This window comes from Rhopalosiphum maidis, chromosome 3, assembly GCF_003676215.2.
Source record: "Rhopalosiphum maidis isolate BTI-1 chromosome 3, ASM367621v3, whole genome shotgun sequence".
NCBI lineage: Eukaryota > Metazoa > Arthropoda > Insecta > Hemiptera > Aphididae > Rhopalosiphum > Rhopalosiphum maidis.
This window is the reverse complement of record NC_040879.1, coordinates 45,296,165-45,324,151: the sequence shown is the minus strand read 5'-3', so window position 1 is coordinate 45,324,151 and position 27,987 is coordinate 45,296,165. Positions and strand designations below refer to the sequence as shown.

The 27,987-nt window shown below is 31.7% G+C and overlaps 1 protein-coding gene across 5 annotated transcripts; it reads right to left on the bottom strand.

The window, feature by feature from the left end:
• Positions 1-2: 2 nt before the first annotated feature.
• On the bottom strand, positions 3-27,684 carry LOC113556009 (protein quiver-like). 5 transcript variants are annotated; one of them, XM_026960697.1, is made up of 6 exons: positions 27,511-27,684; positions 26,601-26,661; positions 22,345-22,482; positions 14,493-14,540; positions 10,041-10,187; positions 3-721 (listed from the first exon to the last, which is right to left on the bottom strand). In XM_026960697.1, exons 3-6 carry the CDS (start codon positions 22,361-22,363, stop codon positions 510-512), a joined length of 426 nt encoding a protein of 141 aa, XP_026816498.1. In that variant the 5' UTR covers positions 22,364-22,482; positions 26,601-26,661; positions 27,511-27,684; the 3' UTR covers positions 3-509. The 5 variants fall into 5 exon arrangements, with proteins under 5 accessions (XP_026816498.1, XP_026816499.1, XP_026816502.1 ...); XM_026960698.1 differs by lacking the exon at positions 27,511-27,684 and adding an exon at positions 27,463-27,479; XM_026960701.1 differs by lacking the exon at positions 14,493-14,540.
• Positions 27,685-27,987: the final 303 nt, after the last annotated feature.

The window sequence follows — 27,987 nt, the reverse complement described above, 5'->3', positions numbered from 1 at the left end:
TATTGATTTCATTGTATCATTATTATATATTATTGATGATTAAAAAACTTATACTGACATACTGTATGAATATTGTTTTTCTTTTATAAAAAAAAAATCGGCATATTGATCTGTATAATTTGTGATGTATTTGCCGCCACGCAGTTTATGTCTAACTGTATACTTTATGATTAGTTTTTTGACGGCGTTTGGTTAACAATATTTGTGATAAAAAAAAAAAAAAAAAAAACTGTACATTTGTAATAACGACGGCGACACGGTTTTTATTCTGTTTACCGGCGACGGGGCTCTTGCGTGATCGCGAACAAATGGCCTATTTATCGTTTTGATATTATCAGTATATTTTATAGGTATATGGGGGACGTCGTCGTGTGTGGATGTGAAATTATACAAATGAAAACAAAAACTTTACACTCGTTGGTTGTGATGGGGGGGGGGGGGGAGAGCACAAATAAAAATTGATGAAATAAACGCGGGACGAAAATAAATGCCGTGTCGGGCCCGCGCGTCTACCGGTGCAACAGCTGTCGCAGCGCGTACACGGCGAGGGCTGCTGCGCCGGACACGGTCGCCGACGATGGTCCGGTGGCCGCGTTGCAGTTGTCCTCCTCGCAGAAGCACATGTGTCCCGTGCCCGTTCCCTCCATCATGCACACGTGGTCCACCATGAACAGGTTGATCTGCAACTGCGACGTGCACGTCCTCTTGATGCTCTCGTACGCTGTGCGCGGGAGACACATGAAACATATTATTACAACCACAATATTATTATAACGATTATCGAACGCGAAGGCGCGTACAAGACCGCGGGAGTGTTGTGTGATGTTGTCGACGGTTAATAGATGGCTATAGATTTGGAATTGACGCTGTTTGTAGTGGTGAGAGTCAGTGCTCGACTTTGGGGGGGGGGGAAGCGTTCTGAGTAGTTTCTGAGTTTTTTTTGGATACACTAGCCGTACCTCTTGTTTATTTTTATAAAGGGAAATTATTATCATAAATAATAAATAAGTAAAAAAAACCGTATTTGTCGTTATTTTGTAAAATGTTTAGTCGATTTTGAAAAAAGTGCTTGCCATAGGTACCTAAAAAATTATGATAGTATTTTATTTGTTACGATTCATTGATATAATATGTTTAATATTTTCTCATTATCGTTTATAAGAATTGTACAGAAACTAGCAGAGTAACCTTAAAATTAGTTACAGGATGCACCTACTTACCTACGTAGGAATTAAAATTAATGTTTTTTTTTTTATTCTTTAAATTTTTGTATTTTTGTTTATCTATTTCCTCGAAATACGACGTGTATTTAATAAATCAACAATTCAACTAATTAGTGCCAATGTTTTCTATTACTATTTTCAACCACACGTATTAATAATTTGATTCAATTTTTTAACAAAATTTAAATTGTACACTGTCCTGCGTGTTTGCGTAATAATATTAATAGACTAGAATATATTTTACATTTTTACTCCAACAATTGCCACGAAGAAAAAATTTAAAATTTGTGCAGCCGTGTAACTATAATATTTCTTAAACCCACGTAACTATTAAATGAAGGCAGTTTTTTTTCGTGTGCGTATGTTGGCTTTTATTTCATATTTTTTATCGCGCAGTGCACACGAATCTGTTGGCAAACACATATCCGATATGTACCATTGTTATATTAACCGCAACGCGACAACGTCAGTTTGACAGTCAGTGTTCAGTTTTATTGTGTCTGTTTTACTTTATCGCGCGAAAGCTTCTGTTGAGCGGGAACCGCAGTCGTTATTATCTCTCTCCGCGTTATGTCGGCCAAAAGGAAAGTCGCCTATGTTTATAGCGTAGATATGAAAAAGCTGCACAAGCGCCTACTTTTAATATCAATTATATGAGACTATGAGAGTTCTATTATAGAAAAAAGGCTCCCGCAGTATTTTAAATTAAAATTTATATTGACACAATATAGGTACTTAGAGACAGCCATATTATTATCACATTTTTTTTAGCTACCATCACTATGGGTCGTTGCGATAACATTTTAAATTTATTTATGTATAAATACAGTATAAAAAACGCCAATAAAGCACATTGTGTCAGTTTAGGTAAATATTTCTTAGCGATAATGTTCAACTACATATTATCGTGAAAATATAAGATTTATATCTACAACTATACTAATAGATATGTACAGTGGCGGATTTTCAAATTTTTTTTTTTTTTAGGTGGGGGGGGGTCCTAAATATTTAATACATTTTTTATCCACTCATAATTTCTAGATATACTTACACCAGCTTTCACAGAGCATAGGTACACCATAAACGGTGGCGTGACTATAAATAAAATATACGAGTCCCGTGAAAAAAACCAACAAAAAAACCCCGCGGTCTATAATTTTACGAACACCGTCCCCTCGCCGTATAATAGTAAAAATATTTTTGTAATGGTACCTATGAGCAGGGGTGGTAAATTATTTGAAATCTTCGTGTCAAAAATTACCTTTTTTTTCGAGCGTGTCTTGAAAAGTATTAGGTATATAATAATATTATATTCAATATTGTAATAAAACAATTATCGTAATTTTATTGTATATAATTATAATTGACCTCAGAAATTCTAGCAAATGCATCTTTTTCTCGGTTCATCTTAGAACATCCAGAGTGTGATACAAATATATTTCACATTTCTTCGATGTCATACACGAAATCTAATTTTGATATTTTTTTAATATTTATGGTTTTTATTGATATTTCGCTAATGTAGGGCTTAGTCCTATCTATTTTTGGGTAATTTTCACATATTTTCGAAGATACAAGAAAAAATTTAATAATTCAGTGTAATTTCCAAGGTGAATGTATGAAATAATTCAATTTTAAGTATACTTTTACAAATATATTTAAGTAATTTAACATTTTTGTTAACAGTTTATTATTCAACCAGTCCAGATATTTCCTGACGTCTATGAGCCCAAAAGTTTGTAAAATTATATTTAATTTTTTACTAATAAATTTATAATTTTTTCAAGTTAAATGCATATTTTTAGATTTTTCGTGCTATCTATAGCGCATATTTTAAAGTTTTTAAGTGTATATTTAAGAGCTATTTAAGAACTAAAAAAGTAACATTTTTAGTGCTACAACTTTCGAGCTCTGATTATAATGTATTAATATACAACATTTTAATTTTTCGCGTGCTATGGACTTACCATCCCTGACCTGCTACGGCAAAGAATTATAATTTATACCTTAGTGTCATACATTGTATGCGACACGCCTTTAGTGTCATATTATTCATTACACAAGTTATACCGAGAAATATTTTTTTTAAATTTGATCTTTTTTTTAACTTTTGTTTCCCCGAACAGGTACATCATATTATTCACACAAGCATAATGCTGAGGAGACACAAACAGAACGGACATAGGTACAGTACATACTAGCCAAAAAATTAAAATTCAATTAGCTCGCCATCCCTTCCGTCGACATACCCACACGCAGTCGAGTTATTTAACCATACACACACATAATACCGTCTGTCTATAAACCGTACATCAAACAAGTTTTGATAAAATCCATATAAAGACATATGCTCAACGATATAGAAATAATGGACGAGAGAGAACGGGAAAGTACATAAAACCACATTACACGGCATTAACTAGTTCAAGAGGTTCCCTCGATTGCACGGTAAAGACTAAAGACCATATAATATAATCAACAATTTATAAAATGACGTAAAGAGTCTAATAAAAATTTTATGTGAAATTCAGTCCAACAAAACCAATATAATTAATAAAAATCGTATAAATAAACAATATTAACAAAATAGTCGATGACCACGATGAGAATATGACGTCGACGTGTATCTACCTAAAAATCAAATTATAAAATTTCGATATGTGCAAATATAAATAATAAAGGAAGCTTTAATCTAATTTAATCGATACCGTTGTATACTTAGGAAATCAAGTCAACTTTTTAATTGTATGAGAAATTATACGTATTGTTATTATTTATTACACGGATTCTGTATAACAAAAACGAACTATTGACTCAGTTGGTACTTGGTAATTGGTATACGTACCAGTCGACAGCCTCTTATTATTAATATTATTGTATTACGATTGAATTATGCTGAAATAAAATAAATATTTAATATTATTGAGACGGGCACGGGGTAATATAGACTGTTCAATTAATGGTTTGATCATAGACGTAACTAGTCCTTTAAGTCAGGGAGGGACTAGATTCCTAAAAACGGTTTTTTTTTTTTTTTAATCAGATTATTGTTTATTGTTTCTATTGGTGTTTAAAACCGACTTGAATTATTATTCGTTTATATGGAACATTATATTTTTTATATTGTAGCCAAAAATAAAGTTAATACTAACATATTTATAAGCTCATACATTTACCCAAAAATTCTGAGGGGGGGGCTGAAGCCCACCCAAGCTCCCTAGTTACGCCTATGGGTTTGATTGTAATTTTGATCACGGTTTAGAGCAATATGACGTTTTTATTGCAAAAGACGGTATTATACCTTCGTTAGCCAATACTCGTATTGAACACGATTTTTAATTTCGTAGAAAACGATTTAAACAAATAAAAGAATAATAATTTACATAATACTTATAAGTGTAATAGGCGTTGTATTTTTATAAATTTACTTATACTAAATTATTATTATATTAGAGTATTAATTTTTTATCGTGTATTGGCTAATTTATATATAAACTAATAAATCGATTTATAACAGACGGCAGTTATTATTTTTTTATAAATATAATATCATTATTTTTTACTCGTGAGTTCCGGCCTTCAACTCTGTAAGAGATATTTTATTATTGTTGGCAACACAATTTTTAAACAATAATATCACTATAATTTAATAAATATTTTTAAACTCTAGAGTTTCGATAAACATTTACCTAACGATTATGAACTCAAAATATAAACATCGGGCATTAAATATTATACATATTTATACTTATTTTTTATTTGAATTATAAAAATAAAAACGATAAATGCAGACAATTGACAAATACTTTGGAGTATAATCCGGTTAAGCTTTATATTAAATCTAATTTAGTAGTTTGGCGCATTTGATGATCGTGTAGATTTATCAGGATTGTGATTCGGCTAGTGAATTCGGAAGTTTAAAATTTTCTCTTTCCTGGGTATATAAACTATGAATGTCAGAATGTTGATAGACTAATATTAATTACTAACATTTTAAAAATCACCGAGTCCGCATCGCCCCCACATGGACCATAATATATCTTCAAAAACCATTACAATACGGAACGATTATCCTTAATACACAAAGTTAAATGATTCAAAATAACTATACTCGTTTTGAAATTTGTTTTTAATACTTCAACACTCTCCAGAAAAAAGACCGGCCAATTTTAACAGTTGAAAACTGGAATTCTCGTTTGAAAAACGGCAGTCTGCGGACTGCCACCGGACACTTATTATACTTTAAAAAGTATAGTACGACAAAACTCGAGAACTCGAAAATATTATGACATCCAAGCGCTTGTTTTATTATTTATCTATTATTATTATTATCCGAATTATCGATGAAAAAAAACAAAAAAAGGAGTTGAGCATGTCTGGCATGGAATCACTGCGCAGTGTATTGTAACGCGCAGTCGTCACGCAGGACACTCGCACAGTCGGCGCATCGCACATAATATTGTAATACCGTACGATAGCTTGTAACGGAAACCGATTTCGGCAAAATTACAAGTTATTGATTGTGCGAGTGTGCACGAAAAACACGACGGTGAATACCGGTGTCGCGACGTCTATATATATATATACGTCCGTTGTCCGTTTGTATTATATTATATTTTTAATGAGTTCGTATACTATTATAGGTATTGCATGGTGGGCACATATTATTATACAGCAGGTACGCATTGAGCAAAGTGTGGACTTATGTTATTATTATTATAGAAATAACAATAAAAACCTAATCACGAGAAAACACGCTGTGGAATTTCGCAGAGCATAATATTATTATATTATTATTTTTATTATTTTTCTCAACAGCTGCGGACCTGCAGCGTGAATACCTACGTGATCCACTCAAGAAAGCTTTCGTCCGTCACGTTGTGATTTGTACGAAACATTATATTGACGACGATCAATGGCCATCGACAGCCTCTATATGTCACACGTATATATAATATAATATATATACCTACTGCCTGTATAGGTACATCCGGATCCGTTTTGAGACTCGTCGTCGAATACTTGAATATTGTTCGGATGTGAAAAGTTTATTCCGAGTCGTCTGCTACAATGCAATTTAATGTTTCTTTTACATCGCATCCGTATCCACGCACGTATAATCGCGGAAGACGACACGTCGGTTTATTAGGCCACGTGAAAAATGACAAATCCAAAATATTTGTCGATCGATACAATTAGTTTTTTGTTCACTCGTAAGTGCAGACTGTGCAGTCAATGCCATACGCGTGTCGATAATCTTATACAATACCTATTACCAAAGTTTATAAAATTCATTTGTACTTAAGAGGACGTTATACCCGCATGCATCGTCTCCGTCTTACTAATGTAGATCATAGCAAATTTGCGTTGAGCAGAACACATTTTGTGATGTTAGCTTTAATATTAGAGTACATTTACCTATTATCAAATTTAAAGGTAAGAATATTATCTAGAAAATCGCATATATGCTTTTATTGATATTATAATTTTAAAGTGAGTTATAAATATTTTAAATTTGTAATATTTTACATAGCTATAACTCACTTTAAAATGATAATATCAATAAAAGCATATATGCGATTTTCTAGATAATATTCTTACCTTTAAATTTTATAATAGGTAAATTTATTCTAATATTAAAGCTAACATCACAAAATGTGTTCTGCTGAACGCAAATTTGCTATGATCTACATTAATGTACGACAGAGACAACACATGCGGGTGGTATAACGTCTTCTTAATAATAATAAAAAAAAACTACCTATTTATTCCTACTTACGCTGTTTATAAAACGATTACGGTTTGTGTATTTCGATCAATAAGATAAAACACCTAAAAATTAATCATTTGGCAAAAAAAAGAAAGAAAAGTATATTCGAGATTTTCTAAACGGCTTGTCAAACGATCAAAACAATAATTTATGATACTACGTGTCTCGTTAAACAATTAATGCATGCCTATTAAAATAATGCACGAAGAATTCTGCTGATGCGTCGTTTTTAAGGGGTAGTGTAAAGACATTACCTACTTTCGTTTCATGCATCTACAATAAGTCATCGTGTTCGTGTTTAGTTTTCTATAGGCAGTGACTTAATTCGAATTTATAAAATTACATGTAAATTATACGTTTATATATTGTGTTCTATTGTACTCAATAATTATGTTACGTATACATTTACCTGAACGTGTAATTTTATTTTTGGATGGGTGTTTGGGGATGTTTATTTACACCTGTTTTTAACGTCTTCTTTGGCTTATTCGACAAAAAAAAAAAAAAAAATTAATCGTTAAATCATGTAGTAAATGAAAAATCATAAAAATTAAAAAAGTCCGATAAAAAAAATTAAAAAGAAAAAGAAAGTCTAAAAATGTCATTCCTGGCTGTTTATATTTTAAACCATTCGTCTAGTGTTTAGTATACATGTTTGAATGTTTCATACACTGCTTTAACCTATATAATGATTTAAAAATGACCTGAAAACATTTTGGCACCGATAACTGAATTGACGCGTCCGTATATTATATACTTACTAAGCACTCCCTATAATGCCATTAATTCACTAAGCTTCTTCCACAGACTACAGCCCTACTTTACGAATCGTGTTCGCAAAATAATAAGCTACTTATTTCTCATAGAAGGAAAAATGATCATTTTTCTTCTGCTTTCTATGATTTTTGCTTATAAGCAATACCTACGTGTTAACATGCATTTTACACAATACACAAAAATACTAAATCGATTACCTACTAATACTACCGATAGCTCTGCGTAAACGTTATTATAAGGTGTTATTAAGAGGACGTTACACCCGCGTTGTGTGTGTGTTGTCGACTCCGTTTTACAAAATATATAAAACATAGCAAAAACTGATTTGCGCGGGACAGAACCATACAAGCTGTATAGTGATAGTTGAAACTCTCCAAATCGACATGCAACCAATATGGTCGAGAACAACGAGACCATTATACGTGAAATATCGTTTAATTTTTTTGATATCATTTATACGAAAAAAGTTCACATTGTTTCAAAACAATATTTCACAGCCAAAGTTCTTTTTTTTATGTAGTGAAAATTTCGTTTCTAAGTATGACCTTACTACTACTCGTATATTGACCGTAACCTCTCGGTTCTTACTCGCGCAAAACAGTTTTTGCTATGTTTTATATATTTTACAAGACAATGCGTGCGGGTGTAGCGTCCTCTTAAGCAATAATTCATTTAATATAAGCCGTTATACCTATTGAGATATTTTATATAATAATATGTTTTATTTGATGGAAGGTCGATGGTCTGGGGGGTCTGAGGCCCCACTGATCCGTTACTTCGTTAGCAATAAAATGTTCATTGGTGTGCATAGAGATACCCCCCTCCAAAGTAGCAAAATTCCCCAACCATAACCCAAATTAGATACGCATGTCGTTTTTGCAGTATAGGTACATCAAAATATTCAAAACCAATTTATGTACGTAAAATAGTTGTAGGTACGCGTGAAATAAATGCAAGTATTTCCCAGTGGTTCGATTTTAAACACAAAAATACGTAAACGAGTTTATATGTAAATGAGAACTTTTTCAATTTCAGCAAATCGTTTACGGGGAGTAAAACATTTAAAATTTAAATGTTTGTGATTCTTCGACACGGAAAATGAGCTTTGACCGATGCAGAGTAAACTTGTTTATAAATTCTAACGTGTTTGAATTTTTATAATCAAACTATCCCAACTATACCGGAAGAACCTATAAATTGTTGTCCGACATTTAGGCCGTCTCTATATGAAAAAAGGGCGTCAATTTAATTAGCCATCATTCGGTCCATTTCCTGCATGTACGTGACTAATGTGATCGTACGGCGACAATGTACTATGGTTATGTGTGTACTATACATATAATACGTAATATCATATTATATAGTTACCGATACAATTTAGCGTTTGACACATCTGAGAAAAAAATATTCTTTCGTACTCGATTTTCTATCGATCGATCGAGAAGAATACTTCGATTTCGATACTTATATATATGTTAGGTACTAATAACGTGTATAACTATAGCTAGGTATTATAATCATTCATCAATCATTGGACTTGAGGCTACTTCATATTTCGTCGTGATAATATGAACCGTGTTGATATACGGAAAAAAATAATTTCGAAAAGTATGGTAATTTTTTAATGCGGTAAAGGACATACTCAATGTTAAGCGGTAACCGAATAACACAAAGAACTCAACTGGGGGGGGGGCAAGTTCTGTAAAAATAACAGCTATACTGTGTAAGTTTGGACCGTTCTTTCGAAATTGTGAAACCAGTGAAATGGACGATTTACATCACCCTTCGGCCCTCTGAACGACAACCCGAGATCCACGAATAAATTAAAAAGCGCAACGGAAAAACACGCGAAAGTTTGCCCTCCCGAAGACAATAATAATACACAAAAAAAATAAATAAATCGCTGGTAGTGGGGTACGTAATCGAACGCAGCAGTTTAAGACAACTAAGTCACCATACGATACCCATCACGTTATAAATGTAAAAAATATTGTTACTACGATAATTTGTTGTGCAAATGTATGTATGTATACACATTGTAACATTGTACACTGTACATGCAGGCATAGGTGCAATTTGAGTTTTAAATTTGAGGGGGGCTATTATAACTTGCATGTATGTATTGGGTGTATGCTTCCCGAAATATATACAAGCCATTTGGAGGGGGGGCTACGATTGATTTTGAGGGGGCTTAGCTCCCCTTAGATTGCGCTTATGCATGCAGGTTGTTTTGAAGAAAAGAAAGCGTAAAATAACGTTTATATACTTACACGTTCGCACGTACCGCACCATCTTAACGCAACATCCGTTGCAGCTGACCAGTGGCGGTTGGTCTTGAGGCATGGCCGTGTAGTTGAACGGATCTTTGCATCGCGGGTCCTTGGCGCTGTCGCACTCGTAACAGTAAATGGACCGAGCTGAAGGCGTCGCAGAGAAGATCGCATGACAAAACAAAACCAATATCAATATAAACGGTTTAAACTGGACGTCGAGATGAAGGATTTTAATTTGATTTTTTTTTTTAGATTTTTAACTGCAATATCACCGCACTCAGTATTGTTACGATATTATTGTGACGTCCATCAGTTACCACCAGCGAATATTATTCTAGAAATATTATGCGAAAAACGATCATCCACCATGCACACCACGAGATCATTGTTTTAGCCACCAATAAGCGCAAATTGCGGTTTACTTATTTATACTCGTAACGATATCTTTTAAAATTTTGTTTAAAGTTCTGTAGTTTGCACCTAACGCCAGTTGGTCAAGGTTGAAAATATTGTGCAAAAGGTTCATTTAGTGTGGTATAGCTAAGAATTAAATTTTTTATAGTGTTCGCCAAAGAAATATCTGAAGTATTTTGATATCCAATTAACACAGACATTTAAACGATATAACAATTAAATATGAATTATATTTTCGGAGGTCGTGCTTAACGACGTTAGAAGTTTTAATTTAGCGAGTAGAATACTAAGAATATAGCTGATACATTAACAATTACATTTATATTAAATAATTTAAAGAAATAAAAATATTTATACTGAAAATTAATATTAAATTATCTGTAGATCTTCTGATCTTCAACAACACAGATTGCAAGTCGAATACAATTAAAAGTTTGAAACCTAAAAAACAGAACATTAAATATATTTTTCTTTGACATATTTTATTATATTTATATTAAAAAAAAACGTTTATATTGTTAAAAATTTAATAGAACGTATACATTTTATATTTTTAGTAAATAATTACTATTATTATTTTGAAGTACGTACTCATCAAGAGTGAAAATAAAAAGGTAGGCAAGTGGGTACCTATCGCTCTGCTGTACAGGTGTTAGGTGGATCACTGTGATGGATGCATTAAATTTGAATTCAATGATTTATCGTTATAAACGAAAAAACGATTCTGAGTGGGGACGAATTATTCCATGTTATATTTTTCAATATTGCTATTTGAGTAATTAGTAAAAATATTTTAAAAATTATTTTATGTATAGAAAATTATCATATAAACATTTGGTACCTTGTTTATTTGTTTTTAAATTACACTAAAAAAAAATTGTCAAAAACTGGTTTTACGTAAAATTACCGTTTTCCCTTAACTTTTTGTCTATTTTTCTGATTATTATGAAAAATGTTCACTTAAATAACAAAAAAATAAAAATAACATTATTGTAAAACCAATATATTCGTCGTTCCACTCAGAATCTAAAATAGAAATCTATTCAAACTAAATATTTTCTTAAAATATATTCGCTAGTCTACAGAGGTTTAATGAACGTCAATATAGTCAAACTAATGGATATTATTATTTTATTTTAAAAAGGGGACGTATTATAAATAATAATAATTAATATTATAGTAGTGACAAGTATTATAAGTCGTACACAACATGAGATACGCGTACAATAAACAAAAATTTGTGAAAATCTACAGGTGTAGAGAGTGTTGTTAATTTTGTTTGACACTCTTTCCTCATAAGTGATTTACGTTCCTATAAAAAATATCTGAGCAGTAAAAAAAAGAATCAAGCATAATCAACCGACGGTTTTTAGCTTTTAATAAGAGATATTAGTAACTGTAAAATTAACAATTATGATACTTATAGAGCTCGAACTTTGTACATTAAAACTATTTTGTTATATAAGTTTTTAGATTTATTGCTGTATAGTTCTAGTTTCTATAAATTAATTTCAAGACTTTATAAATTAAATATCAAAAGTTAGTCCATAATTATTGAGGATAAATACAAATTTTATCAGGTATTAATGTGGTTGAAAACTTTGTAAGCCAGAAATAGAGACAATAATTGAAGCTTTTAATATTTTTTTGTCATGTCATGAATTCATGGTAAATACTGTATGTACATCAAAATGAGTATTTATTTTATGTGTCTCCTATGTACTTTATACCTATACATTGTTTTTATTAATGTGAAGTGCCAGAGTGGATAATCATGCTAATATTTTATATAATTCATAGCGAAGATACCTAAAGGCTAAAGGCTAGATTCAAAATTAATTTATTGTAATTTTTAAAGTAAAACATGTAAATAACTTTACTCTTAAGTTAAAAGTTTTAAATAAATGTAAATAATATTATTTTGTTTTGCTCATATAACCTTTTAAGTAGAAAATGACAAAAACAATTTAGAATAAAGACTTGCTATGTATAAGTATTAGTGATTGATTGTTTTTGTTCAAAATTAGATGAATTATTATTTATAAGTTCATAATTTTTTTTTATCCATAACCTATTTACGTGTTATTTTAACAGAATATACTTACGAAGAAGATGAAGTTTGTAAAAGTCCAAACAATTTTATTTCGTCGGATAAAAAAATCTCGATAAAGATAAAATTATATAATTTAAAAATGTTATTGAATAAACCTTCGTATTATTATAATGACACAAAAGATAACATACGCTATACTGGCTAGACATTTAGAAGATTTTCAATGAAAAAAATTGTAAGTATTACCTACTCTATTTTCCCGACTTTTATTCAACGATTAAAATATATTTGACTATAGGTATATCCGATGTCGCTCTTGTTTATTTTCCTTATTTATACTAGCTCGTATACAAACAAACACAAGTACAAAACAAAAAGTTCATGGATTAATCGATTTAGTGGTTATGTGTTTTAAAACTGACGTTTTAGATAGATTGATACTAATTCTTAGTGGCGTACGCAGGATTTTTTTAAGGGGGTTGTCATAAATCATAATTATATGCATGAAATGACCTTTTTTTTATAGAGTCATCGTTTCTTAATTTGAACAGATACTTATTTTTAAGGGGGGGGGGAGTGTCACATCTCCCTGACACCCCCTCCGCGTACGCCACTGCCAATTCTGACAGAATATAATTAAGGTCTGCTTGCAAAAAAGAAAAAAAAGCAAAAAAGCAAGAAAAAAAGTGTTTGTAATAAGAAAAGTATAGTTGTAAGTAATAATAATATTAAAAAAAAACGTACGGGCTACCAATATTTTGTTATTTCCGTGGGTCCCCGAAACAGTTTCTGTTCCCGCCCCGGGTCCAGACGTATAATATTATGTTAATCCGGGCCCGTATGCAAGCTGTATGCGGTCACCGCACGCGTGATTAGTAAATGACTTTCAAAGCGTTTAAAAGTTCGAGCCCTATAATAGATGTTTAACATTATAATGTATTGTATTACGACGGTTCGTATTAGTCCAGGACGATGCGATATTATTGAACGGTATAAACCTATAACCGCATAACGTTTATAATATTATCGTGCACCGCCGGAGAAGGCGGCATCATAACCCTGTGCTCTACATAATGATGTGCTCTTAAGTGTACGCGTACTCGACGTGCTTACACTATCGCGGTAATTAGGTTAATACTTGCAGTCCATATAATATTATATATTACACTACCTCCTACAAAGGTCAGCGGCACTCAGCACGGCATACGTTTTTATTTTCTTCACACACGATTATTATTATGTATTGTTATTATTATTATTATTATTATTATTATATAATACAATATAATATTATTATTATTAATTCGGTTGCACTACGTCGCACACCTACCTTGATATGCTGAGCATTCCGTACTAGTACCGACGACTCCGGACGCGATAATAACGAGTAAGGCAGTAATTATTCTAAGGTCCTTCATTCGGGTCGATATCGCAGTGTAACGTGTAGTGTATTTATTTACGTACGCGTTACATTTGTACACGCCATAATATATAAGTACAATCAAAACGAGAGCGTCGGAAGACAAAAAAAAGAAAAGAAAAGAAAAACACGATAAAATAATATATTATTGTTATTATGATCGGAGTTTTAATGAAAACGGTATGATGTCGTGTCAACGGAAATCGGGTGAAACGGCGCGTTTGACCGCACAGAGATGTGTACGTATTACGATAGTATATATTTAGCGTAGTGCAGCGTTTAAGCGAACAGAGTATATTATTATTATTTTTATAATTAGCGAATCGTCGAAAAACAAAAATAATAAAATCAAGTGCGCCCGTTTGCAGTCGACGAATACCGATGATGTGTATAAAATACTGTACGTGTTTTACAACAACAATAATATGTTATTATATGTATAGCGACGTGATACCGTTGTCCGTCGCACCGGTCATTTAAGTGTGTATTGAATCATTTTAATATAAAAATATATAATAATATATATTAAATAATAATAATATATGTTTTGTTTGTTACTCACGGGGAAAACATTCCTCGCGGGACAGCGATATATTAACCAACACGACAACTGAAATACAAAAGAAACACACACAAGTTTAAGTATATATTATATAGGTACGCGGATTTCTGCGCGCAAACAATACGTCATAATAATAACAACAACAACGACGACGAAAATTGGGTACGTATGTGCGACACAGAGCTGTACAGCGTCATCGAATACAATAACGTACATGCTATTATTATTGTTAGTATTGTTTACGTATATAATGCGTGTACACACACACATATATATATATATGTGTATTTAGATGATAATAATTTATAATACTTTGTTGGTAAAACATAAGGAAAAACTCGGAAACGACGCGACACGAAACGCGAAACGGCCAAATGCGCCTCGCGTACCTACGGGCTCTGCATCGGTTTTTCACCGTTCACAGTTATATAAGTTTGAATTAGGTACGGAATCGATTACCATAATACGTATTATTATTATTATTATTATTATTATAACTTCGTCGCGTGTTAAGCCGATTCTTTTCGAGCGTGTGTGCGTGTGCGTATAATATTGTACACGGTGTGCCCTTATAGAACACAACACGCGCGCACGTATATACCTATTGTAATACTCATAGAGCGTCGTACATACACATAATAACGCACTGTAGTGTACAGGGTGAATCACCGGGAACGCCGGCGCACCCCACGCCCAGATTTTTCCCTTAAACGCCCCGTTCAAACCCTGATTTTCGGAATTTTTAAATACCTATTATAGGCGCGCACTTAACGTGGACCATTGCCTATGTTTTTACGAAAGTTCTCGACATTTTCGTATCGCTTACGAGGAATGTTCTCTGGCGATATAGACTTCTTTATTTTATTCCTCCTTTCACCCTTTCAACTGTAAATTGTTTAGTAGACAATTTTCGGTTGTAACACCCAATTCGAAATGCGATCGAATGATATGGAATTTATAAATGGATCGGTTTTATAGTTTATAAAAATGACGAAAGTTTAACCACTACCAACGTTTTCAAATAATTATATTTCCCGTGTCTTCCAAATCCATTGATCAAGTTATTATATCCTTTGTACATTGCGTTAAGGAGATTCCAGCACGCGTTCAAATATACAGAGTTGATTTTCACACCGATATAATGAATTTAAGAAGAAAAAGTGGTAAGAATTGTTGCCGAATCACTCTGTATACAAGCGCGTGTATGTGTTTTATATACACACAAATGTGTTTACACGTTTATTTCAAATTAATGACGTGATTTCGCCCGTGTACAATGTCTAATGTGATATTTGATGGATTCCTATGTATGCATGCAGGTAATAATACATTAAAAAAAATAGTATTATTCTTTTTGAAAAAGCACTTGTCACAAAAGGCATTGATTTCGTCGTGACGGCACGGCCGAGAGTCGTCTACAAAATAATGTTATACGGTCTTTCATTGGCGCAAACGACCGGGTAGAACAAAAATATTTGAGACTATAAAATAATAACGCGCATAGGTATTTGTGTTTTGTACCTTTAAGTATATATAAACAGTATTTAAATGCAAATATCGAATGAAATATTGATCACTTGATACGTATGCGAACACTTATGAAATACGAGAGGGGGTGCGCGCCTGCCCCCCCTGGTTCCTGCAGGGTACGCCACTGTGGCGTAAATTTGAACCTTACATTCAGACGCCATCTATACAACCGACCTCTCCGTATCTAAGTTCAAGCTGTTAATAATATACAGCGTGAGAAGTCCGCGTAATTATAGTCAACAAATAATTTGTCTATCTACACGTTTAAAGTTACACGGACACAATAATGTTGATTTAATTGAGTAAAAAAAAAATATATAAAAAATTATTAACTACCAAATATAATAATATAATATATAAACAGTTATTGCAATTGCATGTGCATTTTTAAAATGTTTTAATAATAGGCGCTTATAGGTAATAATTCACATTTTGTTATTCATCATCAATCAAAATTGATTTTTTCAATCAATATAGTAGCAATATTGTATCGCTGTATGATGCACCAAGCACGCTGACCTACGTTATTATTTTTAAATAATACATTAAATTAAATTCAAATTTTTGGAATTTTTAAGTAGTATACCTCAAGACCAAATTTTCAAATCAATATCGTGGACAATCAAGTACAAACAGTTATAATTTAATCAGGAGCTTCTCGTTTGAATTTTAATTTATATAAATCAACATTTTTCACAAAAAAGTTTATACCTATCGTCACAGAACTCCTTAAATTGTATAAATAATCCATATGAAAATATGGAATTTATTAATTATACTCGTGCTTAAAATTCCAAAATTAGAATTTATTTCAATTTATAGAAACATTGGGATGACCATGATTGGTGGGACGTCGCCCAATAAGTATTTTTTGTACCTTTTCACCTATCCCGATTACGGCCCGTACATAATAGGTAGGGAATAATATTTAAGTGGTCATCGAAACTAAATAAATATCCCGATTGCGTCTGATACGTATTTTGACATAAATATGACTACGATTATACACGATTCACGCGATCACCAATACTCGACGTGGTAATTCGGTGCTGCCATAGATTTAACTTACTATACAACCTTCCACGGTTAAAATACAAACATTTTGTGATTATTTACGGTAGACACTTATTATATTGATGATGATTCTGCTTGTCCTCCTGAAATATGGGCTACTTATAGTTCCAGTCTGTATTTGACAACGATGCATGTGAAAGTTTCAATTCGAAATGAAATTCACTATCCAAGTATATTTTAATTTTTGGAAATTTTGAAACAACGCCAAACAGATGCTAAAATAAAAATTTAATCTATTGTTTGGACTCCTCAAAAACAACCAAAAAAATTAATAAAAAAAAAAAAAAATTATACAACCGCAGCAGATTACAAAATTAAACTGCTTGGAAATATCTAATTTTAATTTTTTTTAAATAATGAGTTTTAAAAATCTACCTCGAATACTATAATTATTTTACTAATTATTGACAATTGTATTTCATATATAATTTCAAATACAAATACTTTCAAGTGGCTCCAATACAGTATTTAAAATATTTTATTTATTTAATTAATTATAAGCTGTTTTGTGAACCAATGTGTGCTTGGACGCAATCGGGATACTTGTATTTGGGATACAATACGACCACCCGAATTCGGGCCGTAATCAGGCAACTTCGGATTGGCGAATCCAGAATCACTGTACTATACTATCAGTCGAAAAACTCGCATTATATGTGTGTATAAGTCGTGATTTCCTCAGTGTATCAAAGGTGTAATGTGTAAATATCGATTTTACAGAAGTCCAGAGTATCGAAAATAGGCACAATATATATTGCAGAAGGCTACAGCAGTGTATTTTAGTAAATATAAATTGTTAAATTGTTTCACAGACTATGTCTTATGCACACATCACGTGTAGATTACGAGTTTGTAGATGTACTTATAATGTAGCATAGTAAAAAAACTATAGCATTTCATTTCACATACGTTATAACTTGTAACAACAAAATCACATCGTTAAAACAAAGGTATAATAATCTGATGATGGAATAATATCAACATATTATATGCGTGTTATGTTCGAAGTTTTTTTTTAAAAAAAAATGTACATTAGGTACTCGGAATGTCGGAACTCGTGAGTCATAGTAAATTTAACTACAAATTGTTTATGTTTAGCAGTTTTACTGTCCTTAGTATCGGCTACTCTACAACGTGCGTGGTGTTAGTCCATGTCAGCAGTTCTCAAACTTTTATTTTTACGTACGTACCACTTAGGTATATTATTATCAATCAGTCGCGTACCACTAATGACTAAAATTAGAACGATCCGAAATTCAAATTGTACAGTTAAATACATTTTTTTTTTTTTTTTTTTTAATAATAAGGCAGTACAAATACTACAGCTACTGTATAATTATTTTTTATTTATTATTTTTTTTTAAATAAGATATGAATTAAATAATTTAATGGGTTTATTATCCGAAAATGGCCCTTCGCGTTTCGCGTACCACAGTTTGAGAACTACTAGTCTACGTAAATAACTAATATATTGCTCATCTCACGGTTCATGACAAATTATAATAATCGACTGGGTAATTTAAACATTTTTCCCCTACACTTTGAATGAGCCCAGCGCATTTAGATATAATAATGTACCGTGGACGGTGGACATACATCTTACTACATATGTCAAAATTTTTTGATAATATATTTTGTGGGCGTGGGGAATAATTCATCTACAGATTTACGCAGTGAGCGCGTATATCTTATAATAGCTTTTGAACGAAATTTTATTGTATACGAATACCTATTTATTTTTATACCTATTTTTTATTTAGGTATTCGATTTTCGAGTGTGCGCCATTACAAATCGGTTGTAATGGTAACGTAATTAAGATCCTGTTGACTTATTGGTCTGGCTATGTTTCCTAGACAAATTTTGGAAAGGCCAAAGCCAAACAACATTATAAAAAAATGTTTTAAATTCAACCCAAAAATCGACTACATAACTATAAATCGGCAGAATTTACAATCGCCCCATTTTCTATTTGATTGTAAAAAATTCATTAAAATAATAAAATAATTTAAGTGTTTTACTATTGTTTTTTTTTTTTAATTTTTTCTTTTTATTAAATAGGTACAAATGTTTACTTCAATTAATAAATGTTGACGTTTTATTATTATAAAAGGAGATTCATAATTTCTTCCATTCTTTCTTATAAAATTAAAGGAAACTATTTTTTTTACAATACATATTATAATAATAATATATTTTCATATCTATTATAAGACCTATGGTTTAAAAAGCTATTAATAGCTTAATTAATTATGCAGTTTAGTACAAGTTTTTTATTATTATGTATAGAGAACAAAATTAAAAATAATATATCTACGGCACAGTAGATACTCATGACGGATCCTATTTAAACGTCCACTAAATAAAAAATAATCAGCTCTGATGTAAAATCCTTTCTATGTCATTGGCATTATTTCATATTATATTATTGTTAATAAACGCGATGGGTGGAATAAAATATTAATTATAATGTTCGTTAGACATAGAGCAGGTATATTATAAAAATATGAAAGTATTTGTTAAAAGTAATACATATAATTTATTCAAAATTATGTATTCGATTTTAAACCAGATATTTATTGGATAAATGTTTATTTTTTAAAGTGAATAAATTATTAAAAATTTAAAATCCAAATGACAATAGCTTACAAGCGTTTTGTGGAATAAATTACTCAGAAAAATTGGATTACCGAATGTGTGCACTTTTATATGTATATCATTATAGTTGATAATATAATGTATAACATCGTTATTAAAATTATAAGCGGTCGTTGTAGTAACTAATATAAAGGCATAGGTGCATGTGCAGACTCTTGGGCGATCGAGCCTGAGATAACAATACAACAATTATTTGACGGTGCCCTTTATTGTTATTACTTTTTTTTTTAAATTTATCAACTCATTCGAATTTTCATTTTCATTCGTCAAAATGTTATGAAAACGTATCCACTAAATATTTCACAGCAGCAAAAAGAGGTCTTCGTTTATAGAACAATAGTTTGTATCGTCTAGGGACACTCCATAACTCACAAGCAGTACGAAAAACCCACGATTTTGAAAATACGACGGTCTTTGTGTTTATTATTTAAAAATTCCAAAAAATTTAAAATTTGAACAGAGTCGTCAGAAAAGTCGGGAAATGGAGCTGACCACGCTCGCGGCATATATCGTTTTGTAAGAGCAGTGATGGGCAACTGGCGGCCCGCGTACCATTTTTAACTGGCCCGATGGCCCGTGTTATACATTTCAAATTACACACTCACACCTGGTCAGATTTCGAAAAACTGCGATATCGCGAAGACAAACAAATTAGGGGGTGAGCAGCATGCTTGGCGTATTAGTTATATATATTATTACGGTACGTATTTTAAACTGTATATGTACAGAGGTATATAATATAATAATAATAATAATAATAATTCGCAATATTGGAATTGTTTCGCACGTACCTACTGGCCGGCGCTATCGGTATACATTTCGTAGGACTTTCGCGTCTCGTTATCGCAGTGATACGCGACAGAACATCATCGACACAATATATTGTTGTGTACGATCGTCCGGAAATCTCAGACTTTTGAAATCCGCCCGGCGGCGGCGTCACGGTAAAACATAACGCTTTGTGTTTTATGATACAAAATATTGTTATCGTTTAGAATATATATATATATATATATATATATATATATATGTTTATCATACAGACAGACGGACGACGGACGGACACTACAATAATATCATCGGCGCTGCTGCTGCTGGCTCGGACCGGTCACTGCGTAATGTTTACCACGCCGCCGTCGACGGTCGGATGATACACATAATAATATATTATATTGTAAACAATATTATACGCTGTGTCGTAAGCGACGTGCCCGTCGTCCCTCCGGCGCGGTGGTGTGTGCGCCCGTATAGTCATATGACGTATCCGCCGTTGGCCCGACGAGCCAGAAATAAACGCCCGTCCGCGGAGATTGCCGTTTTTGAGCGGACGCCAAGCCGCCGCGCGCACCTCTCTAGCCGCGCGATACAAGTCTTTTTTTTTTTTTTTACAACACACATTAATCGTATATCATAGCACTCTGTGCGTGGTTGTTCCGTGGTGGCGGCGGTGTTGGGTGGGTGGGTGGGGAGGTACACGTGTTTTTTGAACGAAATTCAATTTTTTCGCTTGTACATCGTCTCGAAATTGGCTAAAAACTGTGAAATAATATTAGTATATATATATATATATATATAAATGTTTTTCCGACGAGATGCGAACACTGCGCCTAAGAAATGCGTGTGGTGGATTTCGATATACTGCGTGATGATGGTCTATAAATTGTTGCCAATCCCTTACCCTCCTCCTCTCGTGACCACGACGATACGATACGTATAGTAGTCGCACGCTGTTCGCCTCGAAACTACGCAGCAATAGTGATATTCAACATAACGTATACATATAATATTATAAAAATATACGTCTGTTTAATACATTTAGCGCTGTCCAATACCGCACAGAGTGCGAATAGCCCACAAAAAGCGTTCGATGCTGCGCGCACGTATAATGAGATTATATTTTAGTATATTATTATTATAGAATATATTATGATGAGTATACAGCGATTAAATTCGTTTTTTAAGAACAAAATTTATTTGTAAATGGATTTAAAATTGTTTAAAGTCAGAGAAAAAAATACTTCGTGCCCTTCACCTTTAATTTAATCGCGATATACGCACCTATACCTCCATAATAATTTTCTCTGCAATAATATTGTTTCGGTTAGGTTTCGAAAATTCGACAAAGACCTACCCCAGTTACTCCATCATGTCGTATATTATGTACACACGAACTTCTCTGTATCAAAGTATTACAATCTATAATATTAATATATATATATATATAATATGTATCATAAACGGCGCGTGCTATTATATATATGCTATACTTATGCGTATATCGAATTATATAGCATTATACGTATATTATATTATATATGAACGTAATCCGATTTACGGGGCGCGTCCTGTACGATAGAGTGAAATAAAGAGGGAACGATTCGAGAGTGTTGACGAGGTTATGTAATGTAATAATATTATGATATACGATCTGCACACACCTAAATTATATTAAAGTCGCTGAGCTATATATTCCCGTTATCGTAATATCATTATAACATATTATAATAATATATTGTACATGCGAATACGTGTATAGTAAACTAGGCGTCTGGTTAAGCAATTATTTTAATGCATTCGAGACGTTTTTTTTACCTGCAATTGTCCACCGCATTTTCCACTCGGGACAGTATTGCTGCGGCGGATAGACGATTTGGCGGCGGCGGTGACGGCGGTGACGGCGGTGACGATGGCGGTGGCGGCAGAATGACGCCCCTTCTTCCACGGGTACGGCTATAAAAAGGATAATCGCATCCTAAGTACACACAAAAGCGTCGTAGAAATCCACTGCTGCGTGGACCTATATGCTCCCCGTGCCAAAACCATCCCACTCTCATCCTTCAATGCATTCGCGTGTGTCCGTGTAGTGTATACAGGGTGATTCACTATCACGCCCACCCCCTATTTTTTTCTTTAATAATAAATTAATTTAAACTCTGGTTTTGTATTTGGAATATTTGTAAGAACATAGATACTTGAGCAATGAGCACTATACTTTTGAATCCTATGAATTTATATGTAACCTTTAAGTGAGTCATCCTACATCAAAACAATTTTTTTTCAACCGCCCTGATAGGTAATTGATGTTATAATATTTAAGAAATAAATTCGAAACATCACGAGAAAAAAATTTTCAATTAATGAAAACATTGAATATTATGGAACACAAAGCAGTGGAGTACATATGATGGAAGTGTTCCTGACCTCCCCCCCCATTAAATTTTTTTCTTGATAAAACATGAAGATGTTAAATAAAAATGTTAAAAATATAAAACAATATGCCAGTATGCGAAGCCACACGTAATGTATCACACGAAATAAATAATATTATAGAATAACGAATTTGATATTTTTTATGGAAAAAACTTTCTACATTTTATACGATATAATTAAATGGTATTTTATACTTAAAGGAGGATTTAAAAATGTATCAATGCTACTATATATATATAAAAACAAAAATGCTGTATAATTGCTATATAATAAAATATCTAAAAATAAAAATATTTATTCCCTCTATATATTTCATTTACTTAAATTCGATTTAAATAAAATATGTACTTACTGATAATTTTTATCAAATAGATATTTAAAATTAAAGTGTGTCAATAGTTTCAGTTTAAAAAAAAAATTGGACAATGTTAAAATACCAGTGCTCAGTTATACGATTTATTTATAAATAAAATTATGATGTTTTATTTGTAGATTTTTTTTTTCGTTATTTATATGAAAGAATTAGATTTTTTTTAAACTTTTTATACGAATATTTACGTTTTTATGTGCATATAATATGTAAGCGAATATTTTAATGATCCTCAGTGTTTTAATCCTGGATTTATATTTATTATTATTTATTTATACTTGAACAATATATGCTGGAGACGGATCGTATTTTATATTTCATGATGTAATTTTTTTCGGTAGTTTATCAAAAAAACTAATTATGTAAAATTGACATTACTAATTTAAACTCGTTACATAACAACATTTTCGGAAAAAATTGTATTTTTTTATGTTTACACTCTTTTGTATGACAATCAAAAGTAACAATGTATCGTACGTTTTTTATTTCATATTCCGAAATATTATTCGTAGTATTTTAAATCTATAAAAATTAAATTTTAAACAAGTAGTTTAAATAAGTTATGTTGTACAGATTTGTTAATTAGAATTTTGTAGGGTACTACTGTACTATTACATCTACATATTATAGTTGAAAGTTGAAATACTTATAAAACTATATCTCATATAGTTTTGACTACTCGTTCAAAATTCGATTTTTATACTTCAAAAAATATTTCGTTATTAAATAAGAAATTAAAAATACATGTTATTATAAAAAAAAATTTAAAAATATTAAACATAGTAAAACATTTATTTTTTAACAACTTAAAATTATGTAAAAATAAAATGTTCAAATATGTTTATAGTTTTTGAAATAATGAATGTATTATATTAATAGATTACTCGGGATTGGCAGTTTTTTAATTAAAAACTGTTTTAGTTAAATCGATTTGTTTGTTCCATTAAAACATCAATAAATTTGAAAATGGAATTTTCTTTATATTTTTAGGTGTACAGTTTTTATTTTCGTAATTTTTAAAATAGATTTATGTAAAACGTAGTAAACTTGTTAATGAACCAAAATTTGCTTTGAAAATTGAAATCCGACCTGCAATTTAACAGTTTTAGTACCGTATTTTATGTCGTTTTAAGTGGTTTATAAGTCATAAATTATTATATTCATTGACACGTATGTCTGCGCACGGAAGTGCACTGATTAAAATTAAATCATTAGTTCGTATGGTGGACGATAACACTTGCAAATTAGACTCAGGTCCCATATAAATAACGTTAATTCACTTGTCACACACTGACGACTTACATGACACCAAAATACCGTCATACCAATTATTTGCCTATACATATATATATATATATATATATAGTGAGTATATACTTTATACACGACCGACTGCAGAAATAATAATTATATCGTTCAGACGCGGTGACTTATCGTCTATTATAACGTGTGCGGTAAAAATGATAATTATATATGGCGACGAATTACAGGCGTAATTTTGGGGGAGGGGTGGGTAAGGGTAACTGGAGCCACTCAGATGCTTTTGGGTAACTGTATACGTATTAAGTTTATATTTACCTATATGATATTATATTTTTAACTCATTTTTGCTATATGAATTTAAAAATAACGATAAATATATATTATAATATAGGTACTATTATATTATAATACGAGCAATGAATAACGATGACTTTTACTCTCGATTTAAACCTATTCAATCTTATTTCAAGAAAACATTTTGGGGGGGGTCTGCACCCTGAACCCACCTGGCTACGCCCTTGATTCTATCTGTATATTACATATACATACACATTCGTGATATGGTGTACGAGACGTCTAATGAGATGTTTCGGACGTCTAAAGTCGACTAACGTTTTAATGAAATATTATTATGTTGGATGTTTTGTCTGTGCGTCGCGTGTTGACGTCGCGTCGTCGGGTGGCTTTTCTTCGTGCCCGTCGGGACTTAATACCGAGAAAAACGTCCGTCTACGACACCGTTTTTCTCGGAAAACCCATCTTTTCAAAATCGTAAGTAAACAGCGTCAAATTAAATTTAACATGAAATAAAATCATTGTCCTTTAATTTAACAGCAACATTTTATAGCGTTATTTACGGTCCTAAGGCAGCTTTAAAAGGCCACAACAATATATATTATTACATTAGGTCTTATCGGTCGGATCAGCCATAAATCCGTCGGATTTTAATATCGTTGTGAGAAAATAATTTTAAAGACTTCACGTGGGTTCTGCGGGCTCCAGTTTTCGGGGGGGGGGGAGGGGGGTGGAAGGGAGGTTCAAGCTTCCTAAGCAACTTATTTTATTTTAAATGTTTATATCAATTAAATACTTATATTACATTGTCATTTTTCGAAGTGGGGCTTCTAAGAAATTTGGGCTTAGTCATCGCTATATAGCCTCGTTTATATTTTTCCTACTGACATAATAAATTACTGTTATGCGTAGTAAGTGTAATAAATATATGTTTCAGATTTTTCGGAAAAACCGCACCAGAAAGTAATGTTGGATTCGTTTGATGGTTTTTTTTTTTTTTCATGAAGTTTGCATACAAAATAAACAGTAATAATTGTACATTTTTCGTTTCCCAATAAACGTACGGTCTATACCAATATAAATGCCTACTGATTTATGTGGTACATGATTTTTATGCCAATAGAGCTATTATATAATTATTTTAAATTTATTTTGTTATCATTGTTATCATATTTATGTGAAAATTTAATCGGAAGGTATGCATAATGTAATAACTCCATTGATAAACAAATCATGTCTGATATAGAAACCAGAGGTAACGCATATAAGAGGCAAAATCATATACGTTTGTTGGGAAATCAAAAATTAATGAGTATTGTAATTATTTTCAATGCCAGCTTTATGAAAGAAAAAAAACCGGTATGGGTGAAATATTTCTTATTTTCTAAAACTAAGTGAATTGTATCCTCATAATAGGAAGATTTTAGCTAACAGATAGAGGTGCGTGCATGATGAATAATTCTTTTTAATTATATATAATAGGTACCATATCGTTAATTGTTATTATTTCAACATCATTATTTTTCAATTTAGCATGTGAAAGTGTTCATGGTTTTTATGAAATATCTTTTTTAACTTTTTTTTCTTAAAAGTATGTTTTACTATTTTTTTTTATCCATTTAATAGTTTATCGTCTGGTTTTGAGTTGTTATGTTTTTATAAGGTTGATCTGCTATATAAAAATTATATTTTAATTTAAAATTAGACTTACCTATACAGGATTTCAAATCACAGTTCCAACGTCATCAAATAAAAGTTTATGAAAACGAAATCTAAAACGGTCAATTAACATTATTTTTTATTTTTTCACTCACTAACATATCTATTTTTGAACAAAAAAAAAGTTCCAAATTAACACTTGGAACGAAGACTGAAAAACTAAATCGTAGACGCTGATGATCATATAAACGTATGATCTTGGTCAGATCAAATCCGAAGAAGTAATAATCAAATAATGGAAATACCAAATATAGATACAAATATTGGAGACATAATCCATTTAGTAATGAAATTATTAACTATATCTGTAAGGTAAAATTTGTGTTCAGTTTTCGATTCAGTGGTACGTACATGCAGGTGGCATTTAATTTTTATTGTGATTTTTTTTTTATATAACGAGAAAAACGTGTGAAAAGACATCGAGCTGAGAACGGCATAATTTAATCCGAGGGAACCTATCAAAATACCACTTCCTCCCTATCACCACTGCTAAAATCTCTTGGAAATAGTACTGCTACAATGGTTTCTAGTAAATCTTGTACAAGATAAATTAATGAGCATAAAAAAAATATTAATAGATACGACGTCTCACCGATATATTTTGGTTTACACTATAGGGGATTATAGGCATTTCATATTATGCTTTATTATTTTAACGAACTGTCCAAAAAAAAAAAAAAAATACATTAATTATTTAAAATTTATTTTGAAAAATAACTAAAATAATAATAATCGTATTAATGCCAATTTATTGGTAAGTATTTAAATATCTTGAAAAATTTTCAAATTAAAATTTCAATATTAAACGAGTAACAGTACGAAAAATACCGGGAAGACGTCTTATAGGTATATACTTTTTAGGCACGTGCACGTGCGACTGTTCACCAAAAGTAAATTTTTACCGGATATAATATTATTTTATATGTCTGACCGCCTTTGTGCGAAAACTACATCCCGCTGAAATGAATATAATGTGTGTTGATCGATACTATCTAACCGCGTATAAACCTGCTTTGTGCGAGAACGCGTTTGCGGCGGATTAGACGACAAACTTAGTAGATACGACGAGTACGCGATGACTACGGTAAAAAAACTGACAACGAGCAATGTCATATTGTATGGTAACATATAATATTATATCCGTCGTAAAGTGTAGGCATGTGTGTGAGTGTGTTAGATTAGAGTAATATTGTTATTGTGTGCGCATCACAATATGATGATTGTATACGCAATTTTATTCTATTAGCTCACGGCGGAAGGGACGTTGTTGGGTATCCTTAATTTTTGTTTTTTTTTTTTTTTAATTCGTCCTCGCCGTGACCGACAAATTGTCAGTTTATCATAATAAAAAATAATATACTATGCGTAATTCAAACATA